Source organism: Phalangium opilio, unplaced genomic scaffold, assembly GCF_054372755.1.
Source record: "Phalangium opilio isolate 3A_F unplaced genomic scaffold, DU_Popi_V2 ptg000031l_1, whole genome shotgun sequence".
In the NCBI taxonomy this organism is placed as follows: Eukaryota; Metazoa; Arthropoda; class Arachnida; order Opiliones; family Phalangiidae; genus Phalangium; species Phalangium opilio.
Genome location: NW_028324158.1, coordinates 8,952,755 through 8,967,300, shown reverse-complemented (window position 1 = coordinate 8,967,300; position 14,546 = coordinate 8,952,755). Strand labels below are relative to the sequence as shown.

General features: G+C 39.5%; 1 protein-coding gene across 2 annotated transcripts in view; it reads right to left on the bottom strand.

Moving 5' to 3' along the window:
- The window catches only part of Ten-m (teneurin transmembrane protein Ten-m), a 415,273-nt gene that overhangs the window by 56,673 nt on the left and 344,054 nt on the right, over positions 1-14,546 (bottom strand). For both annotated transcript variants that reach the window (XM_089869961.1, XM_089869962.1), the window contains exon 6: positions 4,387-4,803. In XM_089869961.1, coding sequence (XP_089726087.1) covers positions 4,387-4,803 — 417 coding nt within the window. The remainder of the gene's footprint in view (positions 1-4,386; positions 4,804-14,546) is intronic.

The window sequence follows — 14,546 nt, the reverse complement described above, 5'->3', positions numbered from 1 at the left end:
AGAGAAATGTTTTGAACCAAAAATGCACGTCACTATATATTCGTCTATACCGGAAGTTTCTAACTTGTAGTAAAACGTGGTTCATGCTCCAAATCAAATTAATACTTGAACAAAATCAATCTTCGTTTGAAAAATATGAATTAATAATAGAAAGGTTTTTAAAATCTGTATAACCTATCTACAGGAATTTAAAAAACTATACAGAGTGTTTCTGATAAGTCTGCCATAAATTAAGGGGGATGTTTTTTGGGAAATCAGTTTAGAGTCGAAAATGTAACTTCTATCTCCATTTTGCCACAAGGGCCACTGTTTTCAAGTTAAGATTGATTGAAGTATTCAGGGATAGATTTAATTTTAGAAGTAGGAATGGAGAACGGTTAGTATTTACTTCAGTGCGACTCATAGCCCAGTATAGAGCTCCTCCCTCCAACACGTAACGAAAAGTTTAAATTATCTTATTGACTCACTTAAACTACGTTTTGATGACGTTGCTGACGGGGACGGCGAAAAATACGTAATTCCTTTTTACCTCTGTCGCTATGACCCGCCTCTTCTTTCATACCCCCCCGTCCCGTGGAAGCGGGCCCGGGACTTCGACGCGCGCCCAGATTACTCCGTTCTCCATTCCTACTTCTAAAATTACATCTATCCCGATAGGTTCATAGACATATTCTTGAAAATAAAAAGACTTGTAAGAGCGTATCAATAATAGACTTCACTTCATACGATAGCCTTCTGACACTGTTCCGCACTACCCCGCCCTGTACTAAAAACTAAAGATGGATGACGCAAGATATTTGGAAAATGTTCTGTGTTTAAAAGAGGCATTCTGAAGCAAAGCTAAGCGTTCGTATACACGTTTTTTTTTCTCGTTGAACCTATTTCGTTGTTGGAAAACAACGTGAATAGATTCATTCCCGAGATACCAGAACGAGGAGCAAGATGAACTGTGCGCAAAATATTATAAAGAAGGGGGGACCACCACGCATGCACAAGCCAGCCAGCCAGCTTTTCCAAATTTATAAGCGGAGAAGATTTTTAAAATAAACTTTTAACTAGAATTCTTCTTTTAAAAAGAGATTGTTGGAAGAAGTTCAATCAACTTCTGGGGCGCTGGGGGTGTAAACTGCAGTGGGTAAAATTGTTGAATGGGGATTTAAGACCGACCGAGGCTTAATTCCAAATTTTCCCTTCCATTTTTTAAGAAAATCAGCTCGTAAATTGTTAATGCCTATTAATAGCTTGTATGGGATGATGGGAGAGCTCCCGAACCTGTATTGAGAGTGGGAATTCAGCTAAGTTGTACTATAAGCGTATGTACACACATAACAGCAGAAGGGGATAATAGAAGAAGGATGACACTTTATCCTCCAGGCTCACCCTTATTTTATACAATCATTCATGAAGACCTTGGATCAAGATTACGAGGACAATATCTCCCAATTGAGTTTCAAGGGTAGCACAAATAAACGATTTAGAAGATTAAAAAAATTTGTTTTCACTCGAAATCCTCAGATACAACTCTTTCATATGTCTATGATCGACGTATCTCGTAAGGTTTTGAGAGGTTTGTGACCAGGGAAATGCTCATAAAGAGTTATTGTCAACAATACCTTAATGTAGCCTTTTTATTGGAAACTTCTTCGGGCCCAACCCAGAAGCCTAACGATCAAAACGCGTGGGATTAAATCCAGCACAGAATCCGTTGGTCCCTGAGCCACCAACAAGCTTGATTGCCCATCTCTTTTCCTCATCTTTTCCTAAGCCTAACTGATATATGATATCTCAAAGTTCCCAACCACACGATTCCCGCTTATAATTTACCGGATTAATACTCATTTTTGAAAAGGGATATGGCACCAAACGACTTCAAGAGGAAATGGTGAAGAGTAAGTATTTTGGGGAGATACGTACAAGAGTTTTCGAAAACCCTCTTCAACAGCCGACAGCGGCACCACGACATATCAAAAGAGTACTAAGTGGGGCGCGTGTGACAAGGACACTTTTTACTTTGGTGCATGAAGTTGCCCGTGTGCAGCAGGGTGTATTTGTTGAAGTCCGAGCTCTACAATACGGAACAACCTTGAAAAAGTTCCGTATGCACTTGTACGATTGTTTATGTTTTAATCATGTTATAACTCTACTCTTGAAATAAGGATATAGTTCATTTATTTTGGATCAGTTTAAAGCAAAAATCTGAAGCTACAAGAAAATCTGGTTCAACTAGTGTCAGGAATTATTATGATTGCAATGAGATAATCATGTAATGGAACAAATCCAACATATTTTGACATTACTAGAACTGTTCATGGCTGAACTATTAGCGCCAAGTGTGTAACAGAGGGCGGTAGGTGACACTTTAGTTCAACAAACTTCTGTAGATAATAGACAATACCTACTACCAGCGATTATCTGTCACAGTGTCGAAACAACATGTTGAAAAACGACCCTATCGAAAACAATATTAAGCCTTTTCCCTTGAAAACCCTGGCACCCTTTAGAAATTTTCTGTTTTGAAAACTTAAACTATTTCCCGTATTTGGGAAGGCTAATTCAAACCTACAGATGGAAAAACGAAAACTTCACCTCCTAGCTCACCACTTCAAAGAAGTAGAAGAAAAAAGTAAAAAACACCCTACCTCGTATTTGAAATGAATAGGATAGGGAACCTCGTGCGCATGCAGCTAGGGTAAAGGACCTGAACCTTCATAAGGGCCGAATACACTTCAAAGGGAGAGACCCTACAGGATAGCAAATCCCCTTTTGCTTTTACACCGAAACCCTCCGTGTTTTTAATTAGACCATCAGTGGCATCACGGAGAACCATGTAGAGGGTGGTTTTTACAAAACTCTTCTAACTTTATCCCCTCACCAGTTCTACTTAAGAAGCGGAGACCTAACGTTACAGGCGCGTGTAATGTGTACGGCAGAAAGGACTGCAGGGAAGTTTTAGAAATTTCGCGGTTGGAAGAATAGATCAAATCATCCCAAGAATGTTGATCAATTAACGCAATCGTATCTTAAATTCTGATGGCATAGAGGGTTTTAAAAATGAAGATAACAGCTTTCCTAAGGCACTTCAAGAAGTAATATCTGGTTTATTAGGGAGAAGGTTTAAGATGCCGAAGTATTCGCGCGCCATAGTCCCAGTCCCCCTTTTAACATATAAGGGGGGACGTAAAAGAAGGCCGGGCTATTTCGCCTCTCCTCAGTCGGAAAATACGTAATTTTCGTCATTCGCGTCGCGCTGGCGTGAGTTTTCAAGAACAAATGAGATGTTGGTTGTAATTTAGAGGCGGGGATTAACTCCGGACCTACGTTTGGACTAGAGACAAAGCTGGAAATGTGGCGAATTTATACCTTCTAGATATCACTTCTTGGCATTTTAAACGTTCTAACGTATTCATATCCGCTTTCCCATATTTCAACCAATTAGAGGGAAGATCATACCGGAAGTGTAAAGAGGAAACGTCCAAAGCGAGAACACTCCAGACTAACCTTCTATCCAAGGGCGTGCCAACTACGGGGGCAGCGGGGGCGAAGGCCCCCGCTCAAATTTTCAACTCTATGGGACTTTAACAATAGGCAGCCATTTTGCCCCCGCTCCAGTAGAAAATTTTGGCTCATGTTGGCACGCCCTTGCTTCTATCTCGCTTCTTTTACTAAGGTCAAACAGTTTACTACATAGGGTATTGAATCAATTCATGTCCAATAGCTTTTAAGTGAGATGGGGATCGAGGGAAGGGACTTATGGGTTTCTTTTTAATACCGGCTTCTCGTTACAGGGTCTACAATTTTCGGCTGAAGGATTAGTTAGCGAGGATAAAAGAGAGTTCGGAAGCATACCCGGAAATCGAGGTTCAAGAGTAGGTATTCAATCTGGCCCTTAATACTATAAGATAGCCTTAACTATAGGCCGAGAGAAAGAGTAAAGCCAATTATTACGGTTAACGGATTTTTAAGGTTTTGTATCATCGAACAATCACCAACTGATTTGTTGGGAGTGATTTGGTCATTTTTAATGAACAGTTCTTATCGCGGATGATGGAATGTGATAAGTAAGTAGTTCGATATAAAAATGTTTGAAGGTATTTAATGTAATTAGGGAAGAAATTGTAGGCATACTTGGGAAATTACAATTGCATTTCAATTAAGTTGATGAAGCAATTTTGGAATTAAGTTTCTGTAGCTAGTCTTGTTTACATCAAAGTAAATAGAAGTGGATTCACTTTTCTTTGTGCGTGTGAATTCACCTTACGTCAGCTAAAGCACAACCATCCTTGATATATACAAGACAAGGAAAGTCAAATCGAAATGGAACCGCGCGCGCAAATTGGATCGCCTTTGAGGTAGAATTAATTAAAAAAAGGAAAATTAAGGACTTACGTGAATTTTGAAGAACCAGCGTGGTATCTCTGGCAAGAGCCAATTCCGAACCGGTAAAAGTGGCGTCAGAGTGGTTAGCTTCCTCGTCCTCGGAAGTAGGTGAGGAAGAAGATGAGAGTCCGGCTGTACGAGGAAGTCTTCCCCGTTGAGGAACGGCTCCTTGAGGGTGGACCCCCGCTCCCGCCCCTTTCGGACGACGGCCCGAGGCCGACGGGGGCCGAGACAAGGGCAGGGTCGAGTATTGGCGAGAGCCTACACCGCCCAGAAGTTGACCCCAAGGCCGGAAACGACTACCGGTCGTTGGTGGCTCACTCGGGTCAAGGTGACCCGCGGTGTCCGACTCTTCGTAAGAAGGAAAATAATCCGGAGCTTCTTGGATACGCTCCGAGTCTTGTTCGCAATTTCTTTCAAGAAAACCTGCGAAAGAAAAAAATTATTTCTATTTAATAAAACAATACATAGTCTCTTCAAATAACGCTTTATCAATTCCAAAATATACTACAATATACAATACATATTTTTATATATAAAAAATATAACCACAGTAATCTGAGCAATTGGAACAAAGTATAGACCTATGAAAAGCAATCTGACAAAACATCGACAATTCGTCCAAAAAAAGAACAAAATAAAAATAAAGAAAGGGATCGAGAGAGAGAGAGAGAGAGAGAGAGAGAGAGAAAGGGAGGAAGTGAAAATGACCTAGGCCAAAAAATCCCGTATCCCAACACATCACGAAAAGTAAAACAAAAGGAGACTAGAGACCAGAAATTCGATATTTCAAGGGGCAAGGCAGAGAGAGTAACGCTGAACAGACTCGCCAAGGAAGGTAAAAATGTGAAAGGAGAATTGGAGAAAACATCTAAAAGGAGGTGACGCATCTTAAGGCAGAAAAATATGAATTTTGCAAGATTTCTATTTGAGATCAGTGAGTACGTATGAGAAGGAGGCACGCAGAGACCAAGTTCTTAGTCAACCCGGCTTTCAAAACCCGTACCGAGCTTTTTCTCGGTATCAGAGTCTTGCACATGCGCAATCGGCGCAACAGAGAGGGAGAAAAAAATCAGAGATGTTTGTTTACGGCCAGTATTCTTAACGGATCCCGTGACTTTTGGCTCCTCAGCTGTGCGCAGAGGTAGATGCGCGTGAGAGAGATACAGGGCTGTGCCGTTATAGTTACCTTCACCCTTCCCACTTTCACCGACTCTTTTTGTTTACAGCCAGTATTCTTAACTGATCACGTGGCGTCTAGATCCTCGGCTATGCGCCGAGGTAGGTGCGCGTGAGAGAGATACCTGGCTGTGCCGTTATAGTTACCTTCTCCTTCCCTCCTTGACTGACTCTTCTTATATGTACTCTCTGTTGAGATAAATCTCCGGGAAGCTCTTTGATAATTCACGCGCTGCTGTCATACCACGTGAAATCATAAAATCCACGTTCAATACTTCACACACAAGAGACCATAACTCCCCTGGCACGTGAAATATAAAACACTCGCGTACATGGTCACGAAGTTGCATCGCATCTTAGATTCAGCCATAAGATTTAGGAACAGTTGATTCAGAGAAACAAGAGCTTCCAAATTATTTCTTCCAAGGCAAAGGCAAGAAGAGAAGAGAAGAGAGACGGATAAAGAATCACCGGAGCGTGAAATTCAGGGAAAGAAAAAAGAATCCCAGAAACAAAAAGCTCCTTCTGGTGGAAAAGTCGGGAAACTAATTCTAGCTTTCGAGTTCGGGTGGTCCCATTTTACTGCAAAGCTACCGTTAAAAAACTACCCAACGTTTTGCTGAGCATTTTATTTAAATGATTTCGGGTCTCGCATATAAAGTAGGCAATGCTGGTCCAACTAAATTCCGAATTACATCCACGTGTACCTTTGCTGCCTCTCTCCAAAGAAAAAGGATTAAAAATCTAGCTTCCGAGGGAAAATTAACCAATTACGAGCAGCCTAGGAGAACGAAACGACATTACTGCAGACCCTTGCTTGGTTTTTTAGTTTTTATAGCTTTTAGTAATTTGGCAAGGTGTCCCAAAGGTGGATTTTCCCAGCCTTGTATTTAGTGAGTTTTAATTAATGTAGGACCCAACCTTGGAGACACCCATCACGAATGACTGTTAGTTAAATCAGGAATGCATACAGCTACTAGGAATCAGTGTGTAGTACTAATTTCCACTCAACGCATCTAGCGGGGCTTTGAGGGAGGAGCTATAGAGTAATCATCAATCAATATCTAGTTTATTAGGGAGAAGGATGAATTCGCCACATTTCCAGCTTTATCTCCAGTCCAAACGTAGGTCCGGAGTTAATACCCGCCTCTAAATTACAACCAGCATCTCATTGGTTCTTGAAAACTCACGTCAGCGCGACGGGAATGACGAAAATAAAGTATTTTCCGACTGAGGAGAGGCGAAATAGCTCGGCCTCCTTTTACGTCCCCCCTTGTATTTTGAAAGGGGACTGGGACTATGGCGCGCGAATACTTAAGCATCTTATACCTTATTTCTAATAAACTAGATATCGCTTCTTGATGAGACGTTGAAGAAATTCGATACGTGATCTGAAGTATACCATATCACGAAAACATTTATCCAAAAAAGGTATCAAAACAATTAATAACGTTGCAAAAAACCCATAATGGGCATGAATGCGCGCACACATACATACACACAAGGTCATTATAATCCCCATTGGAAAAAACAGGCCACGCAATAATTAGGGGTACCTCATGGTCGAAAACAATAGCCGAAGAATATAACATTCCTACCCTTGTACATCTACTAACACACGACAAAAATCACTTTAGATTCTCCCCCAATACCTTTCTTCTAGCTCGAACCAAATATAGCCAAACCTAATTGTCCATATTTAAATAAAACGAATTAATAGTATTGACGGGTTTGTTTCAATGCCAAGTGATATAGTCTAGCGACGATTGAAATAAAACGATTTCTCGATGATGGCCGAATAGTATATATAAATAAGCGTTAGGGAATCGCTAGTCACGAAGCATGAATTATTCATGAAAACGAATGCCAAATTAAACGACTATTAGCTAGACGAGTATTTTTTTTCGGTGGTTACCTGCATGCTTGCATTAGAGGCTCGCCTCGCACCATACTGCAGGTATCAACACTCTCATTTGGATACAGGGGTTTTTTCTGAGTAGAGAGGGAGAAAGTTAACAAACAAGGTGAAGTAGACATAATAGAGGACGGGAAAGTGACGTATGAAACGATGTTAAGTTGTTAATAGAGCTATCTTAGTAGCCTTAGTGTGACGTCATCCATGCTACTTGCAGTACTAAACATGGCCGCCCACTGCAATGACGTTTTACCAAGGCAGTGACGTCACAACTGAGATAGCTCTATAGACCGTTTCGACGTTAAAAATGGGGTAGTCAACACCCAGTTTCGGGACGTACAATTGGGTTGATACATTGCCGTCTGGGCCGTAATACATTCCATCATTTGGAGGTAAGAATTATGGCATAACAGACACACTTCTAAGTGCTACTATTTATAAATAGACCATTTCTATGTAACTGAGTGGGAAAGATACAGGGGTAAAACTTTGCCTTCAATCTCGCTCCTTGACGCAGCGCTGTAGTCTTTTTGTAGCGTGCTACTATCTATAAAAATGGATCATTTCCATGTAACTAAGTGGGAAAGACATGGGGGTAAAACTTCCATTGCCTTCCAACTCGCTCCTTGGCACATGCGCTGCAGTCTTTTTGTAGCATGAAAGTGCATGCGCAGAGACGGATGGCAATGTATGTTCCAATACTGATGGTTTCCCCCTGAATATTCTAAAAAAAGGATAACTTTAATTGCGATAAATTTAAAACAAGCCACCCAGATATGATCAAAGAGAGAGTCTCGCAAACATAAATCCAGAGGGGTTTAAAAATTGGTAAGGGACCAAAAAGCTCGATAAAGGCGAATCGAAATGGATCTAGAAAGAGAAGACGAACACACCGCCAAGGGGATTAAAGTCAATAAATTACAACGATCCCTGTTTCAAATCTCCCTCTCTTTCTCTATCTCTCTCTGGGCCTCATTGACTTAGGTACCGGTATAGATATTTAATTAGTAATTACAGTTTAAATCTTAAAACGTCATCTTTTAATCGTATTCTATATCACCACAAATTGATACTTCTCGGCTTAGTTGAGGTAAGTTTGCATCTAGTAGCTGCGGGTACATTTAAGTTATTTTGTGAGATTATACTTTAATAAATGGTTTACACAGGGTGTTATTTTGAGTCGAAACTTTTTGATTTAGATAAATGACGACCTAAACTATGGTTATGATTAGAGAGTTTGACCGTTGACCCACTACCCATTTTGAATCACCTTGTATATTCAAAATGAAATAGAAGATACATTTTAGGCTCAAAATGACCAGTGGAAATGATAGAACCAACTTTACTCCGATCCCACTACCCATTTTGAATCACCCTGTATATTCTAAAACATTAAACTTTCCGTTTAAATCAATTTTAATGTCTTTATTATTGGTTCTATCACTAAATAACGATCAATATAAGAAATGTCTTATATAACTTAAAAGAAAATTATATTTTGACTTTTGATAAATTGAAACATCTTCAAATAAAAGGTCTCAAATATCTTTGCGGTGCCGCAAAGTTTTATATTTCAAACGATGCTAAAAAAAACCTTATAAAAAATTTCTCTCTCTCTCCCTCTCTCTCTCTCTTTGACACTTCCCGCTTTAACACTTTGCAGATTTTTATCACAAGAAAGAAAAAAAGTTCAAGAAAGGGTTGAAATATCTTAGGATGGCAAGAAATGCAAAAACGCCAGGACCCAAGTATAGTTGGGGGTGATGATGCTAAGGGCAACCAGAACTGATCTTTGACGTCACAACACTTCAAGATCAACCCCTTACCATAACCAAGGCCTAACTTTCGTGTTATTTAAATGGAATTGGTTTATACTGAAGCTAAGCCTTGCCTCGTGGTAAAGACTAACTGTGTAATGTATAAAAAATTGTTAGAGAAGGAAGGATCTAGAGAAGAGGAACAACGTCGCCAGGGTTATTAGGGTCGCGAGAAGCTTTGGGCGGAGGAAGGGAAGCAAGGGCCACGAGACGCCCTAGAAAAAAAAAACTAGCTGAGTAGATTCAATAAGTCGTCGCAGCTATATGCTTCTCCTTAAAAAGAGCTCCATCTTGCTTGCGTTTAAAGAAGAGATAAAGAAGACGAAAAAAAGGTCTACCACGAGCAGAATGACCCCAATCCCATAAAGGAGTGAGACGCCTGCACTTTCTACGTTGATTTTAGGGTCATAGAGTTCATCTCAGAATAAGTCTTCAATTTAAGTCCAAAATGTTCAGTGACATTTGCCACCGTTTTCAAAACTATGTTTGAAATGTTTTAAAGATAACACCTTAATTACATTAGCATTGTATTTAAGTTTAATTAAATTTAAGGGATTTAAATGGACAAAAATTCAACATGATTGGTGTACAAGTTTGAAATGAAAGCTGACATGTGTGATTGGACTCTTAACCCTTTCCAAGAAGATATTTTGATAAACCTAACCATGAATTAAGGAAGATGCTTTAAGACAGACAATCTCAACTTATAACATTATTTTGGGTGTGCCTAACCAGAGTGAGACATAAATCCCATAGACACTAGGCTTTAGAGCTATCTCAGAAGCCTTGAAGTGACATCACACATGCTATTTTCCCATAGAACCAAAGCGGTATCAAACATGGCCGCCCACTGCCAAAGCTAAGCTCGTGACGTTTTACGTGGGCACTTTCGTCACAACTAAGATGACTCTATTGAGGACCTTAACTTATACAGCATAACCAACAGTTAAGTGCGCAAAACATTATCATATAACCCTTTCGTTAAATATATTTTAAAACGTGAACAGATAAAAGATAATTATGAACAAATTCAAACATTATTTACCAATGTCCCGGCCCATTCCCGAATGGTACAATTTATTTATAATCTAACTAAGCTAATAAACTATATTACAACCTTAGTGGCTGGGTATATTCCAAAAAGCATCATTGTACGAATAAGTTATAAAAAACAATCCCGAGTTAGCCCTCCACAAAACGTAGATACCCAAACAATAGTAAAGTGTAATAAGCCTTTTTTAGTCCTTAACGAGCTTTCTTCGTATCCTATATACAACATTCCCTGTTTATATTAAGAATAATATACTTTTATTATAACAAAACTACCGTACATTTACGTTCTCAGCAACGAAAAAAAGAAAGAAAAGAATACTAAGGATTCCTCTGTTACTAACAATAGCCCTTGGTTATCGAGGGACCATTGCTTTCGTTGGTTGGTCCTTCGGAATAAAGATTATCAGAGAATTTCTTTAGCCTTTTCTTATCGGAGCTAGCGAGGACACAACGAGTAAAGTAATAACATCAGATGATGATCTTTTTCCATCAATGAACTATTATATTGGATCTGGAGTCATGTCCACTGAGGCAAGAGCGAATAGAGTTCAAAGCTTATGGACAGAAATGTTGGGCTTTTCATGTATGGGTGCTGAGAGGAATTAACTAAGATGTGTTGAATTTACATAATTTGTTTAACAAATTGAAGGAATTGCGATTTGCCAACATGTCGCAAAGAATGGTTTTCTATTGCTGGAATTTGCTAATCAAAACAATTGCGATTTGGCAACAAGTTGCAAAGACTGGTTTTCCATTGCTGCAAGCAAATCAAAACAATTGCAAATTGCCAACAAGTACCAAAGAATGGTTTCCTAATTATATTTCTGGGAGCGGCTTTGTAGATAGGTTAGAGGTCACATGTAGATTTTGCAAGGCATATTATGAATTTTTACTTTTCATTTGCATATACTTTGAATTCAATTCTCACTACCTCATAGAAACTCCTCTAGTTACTTAATCCAAGATGGCCCCTGCAGGCAGGGTATATCTCCTTGATGTCTTAAATTCATTCTTGGCCAGTGGACAAGGAGGTTCACATAGCTCTGGCCAGTGGTTTCTAGTTATCCGTGTTTCACGAGCCTTTCTAAGAGTCAGGGGTATTTGTGTACGTCTTGACGCAAGGGTGTGCGAGAGGATAGCTGGTCTTTTCCCCGGGGTTCTGTCGACTCTAGGTCGCTCGCTTTCAACCCGCGCAGCTAGTATAGTCTTCAGAACTCAATCGATATTCTCTCATCCCGTCCATGTATTTGACATAAAAGACGACCTATAACGCTATTCGAGGGGCGCATTTCCATTTATTTCAAGATATGTTCCTATGGATTATTTGCATCATGGAATAAATAACATTTTGTAGTTAAGAAGCTGCTTAGTTTTGTTATAAACATTTGGTTAATGGGATTTAAATACGGGCCTTTGGGAGTTTGTTTTATCTGTATGTGGTTAATGTTCAATACCACAGGGACTCTAACTCTCCATTTGCAGAAACTTCGTTCAGTTGTTATTGGTAGTGGATTTTTTTAAAATTTTGGGGGACAAAAACATGTTCGTTAACGTAACCCTAACATCTGCTAATTAGCTTTTCTAGCCCAAATTTTGGTGTTTACACTTCCATTTGAAACACGTATCAACACGATGGCTACATACAAATTTTGTTATCATTTATCTTGTAGTCATGTTCCCTAATCCGCTGCTTCTGAAGGTAATTCCGTGGATTTGAAACTTGGAGGATCTAAGTTTGATACTGGAGTCGCATAGTTGTGGGCCATTCGTGGCTGTTTGAAAATCCCAGCATGCTTTTCATGTGTGGGCATCATTGAGTGCAGCCCCTCCACTTCTCGGGTTTAAATAATTTTCTACTTTAGTCACGGGTGTAAATAGTAGTTCTTGTTGCTATAACCAGTAACCAGGTGGCATCATAAAGCTTATGCCCGCAACCTAAACCCGGGGTACTATGGGCAAAATTTTACGGTCACGCTTGGGAAGAGCCCTCTAGTGTTAAACCTATGAGTATGATTGCTACTCCTGAATAAACTTCCAAATTCCAAGTTTGGCATGCATCTTGCCAAGGCCCTAAAGCTATATGGAACCTTATCATGACTCAAGTGTCTAATACCGGCCGAGTCTAATTTACGCTTACAGGAGATACCTTGGCGCTCGCAATAGAGTTTACAAGGAATACAATAAGTCCTCGTATACAACGATACAACTAGCTAGGCCTAGTTGACGAGACAATGAGAGAAGCCAGGCAGGCAGGCAGGCAGGCCTACGTTCCTGCAGTCACTAATCTAACTCAACTAATAACGACTGACGTCTTTGCTAGAATACAGACTAGTATACAACTAAAGCTTCCAGTGATGAGTGTAATTTAGTAAATAACGTACAGTATCCTTAGGTTATAACTCTGCGCATGCTCATAAGCTACGACACGTATACTTAAGGATCAGGGACTTACAATCCAAATGGGAATGGAATATAGAGCTGGTTTTCAATGTTTCATTAACTATCTCCCTAGGAAGGTGAAAATGCATGCTTACTAAAACAAATACCAACAGGAGGTATTACTGTTATCATGTTACTATTTATTTCAAAAGACCTAATGTTTAGGGAATTATACTCGTTGAATAAGATGAGGATTAAGGAAGTTCGGCCGGGTCTTATGTCAATACGTTTTATGTTCAGGTAGGCCTAGGCCAAGGCAGCGCCGTCTTAAGGCATGGGCTATATGGGCTATAGCCCAGGGCCCCGCGTGAATTAAGGGCCCCAAATTTCTTGTTCAAGAAGTAGGCAATACGTAACTATGTCCGTCACGCTTCGAGGGAATATTAAGTTTTGAACAAATTTTCTAAAGAAAATCTCTGCGGACCACCTTTCTAAAACGGTTCATGGCCTACACTAGGTTCCATGGCTACAACCACCCTTCTCAGATGAATTCGCACATGTTTACAGAGAGAAAAGTATACCTAGCCCAAGCTGCATCCATGTCATCGTTCTATTCTCTTACTCCGTTGACTTTAATTTAGGCGAGCTAATTTTTTTTAGTGTTCCGACCGACTGAAAAATCAAAACATTAGTTCCTGTTCGTAACATCAAAGAATCAGTCTGATGAGTAACATGTCACCCAAATTTGCTTTAGCGGTTATCCAAATTCAAACGGTTTATTAAATCCAATCAACTCAATGTTTTTCAATCTAAACTGTCTTTTCACTCTACTTTACTTAATCTGTTACTTTAAATATTGCCTACATTAATCAAAGCCTGTGCGCGGCGCCGATTTTCATTGTTCGTTTGGCAACTTATGTTGCCGAATTCGCTCACCCCAGAGCGCTGTTAGCTGGACTTAAGGAAATTGAAATGTTCATTTTCCCAAGCTTGAAATTTGAAATGTTCATTTTCTCGCACGTTTTGCTCCAGCTCGCAATGCCATCTCGCGGTAAAATAGATAGAAAACCCTAATGCTCTCCGATATCGAGGCTTACAAGTTTTTATAGTTTTATTGTCGTGGGAACCGGTCCTTTCGTTCAAAGTTTCTGTTTTAATTTTCCTGATTACTCACATCCCCTCTAGCAGGACAGTTAAAGATATTTTTACTATAGAAATTAATGAAAATAACTCTTTAAAACGTGAATTTAATTCTTCAAAACATTAATATTTGCGCGAGCGCATTAGGCCTGATTCGTAAAAATATTTACTTACAAAATTTATACATAATATACAACAAGTACAATCTGATTTCCAAATTATATTATTTATACACTCATTTTGAATTTTCAATAAACCACACTATTCGACTTTTCTTGTTTACCTTTCCTAACGCTAACTGATAACGTGACGCATTGTCCCTCAAACGCTATGCAGCGATGTAAATGTGAGTGATAAGGCAAACTGGAGTTATGAACTTTGCTCTCTTAAGTGAGTCGGTTTTAGTTTGAGCACGCATGGATTTTTTAGGCCTATATTTTTCTAACTTCAAAATATCCTTAATCATCGCAAGGGTCAGCGGGTTTCAGACGAGTACAAACTATGAATCGCAAATTTGAAAGTTAAGCTACAAAGAGAAAAAAGGCGCTTGAGGAGATGGAAAATTCTTCGAAAATAACGGAATTAACCTAATTTTTAACCCCAAAACTGGGGACAACATTATCAGATTCTCATTTACACCAAAAGCGTAATGTATCTCAGGATGAGCCAGAGAGCGTGACAATCAG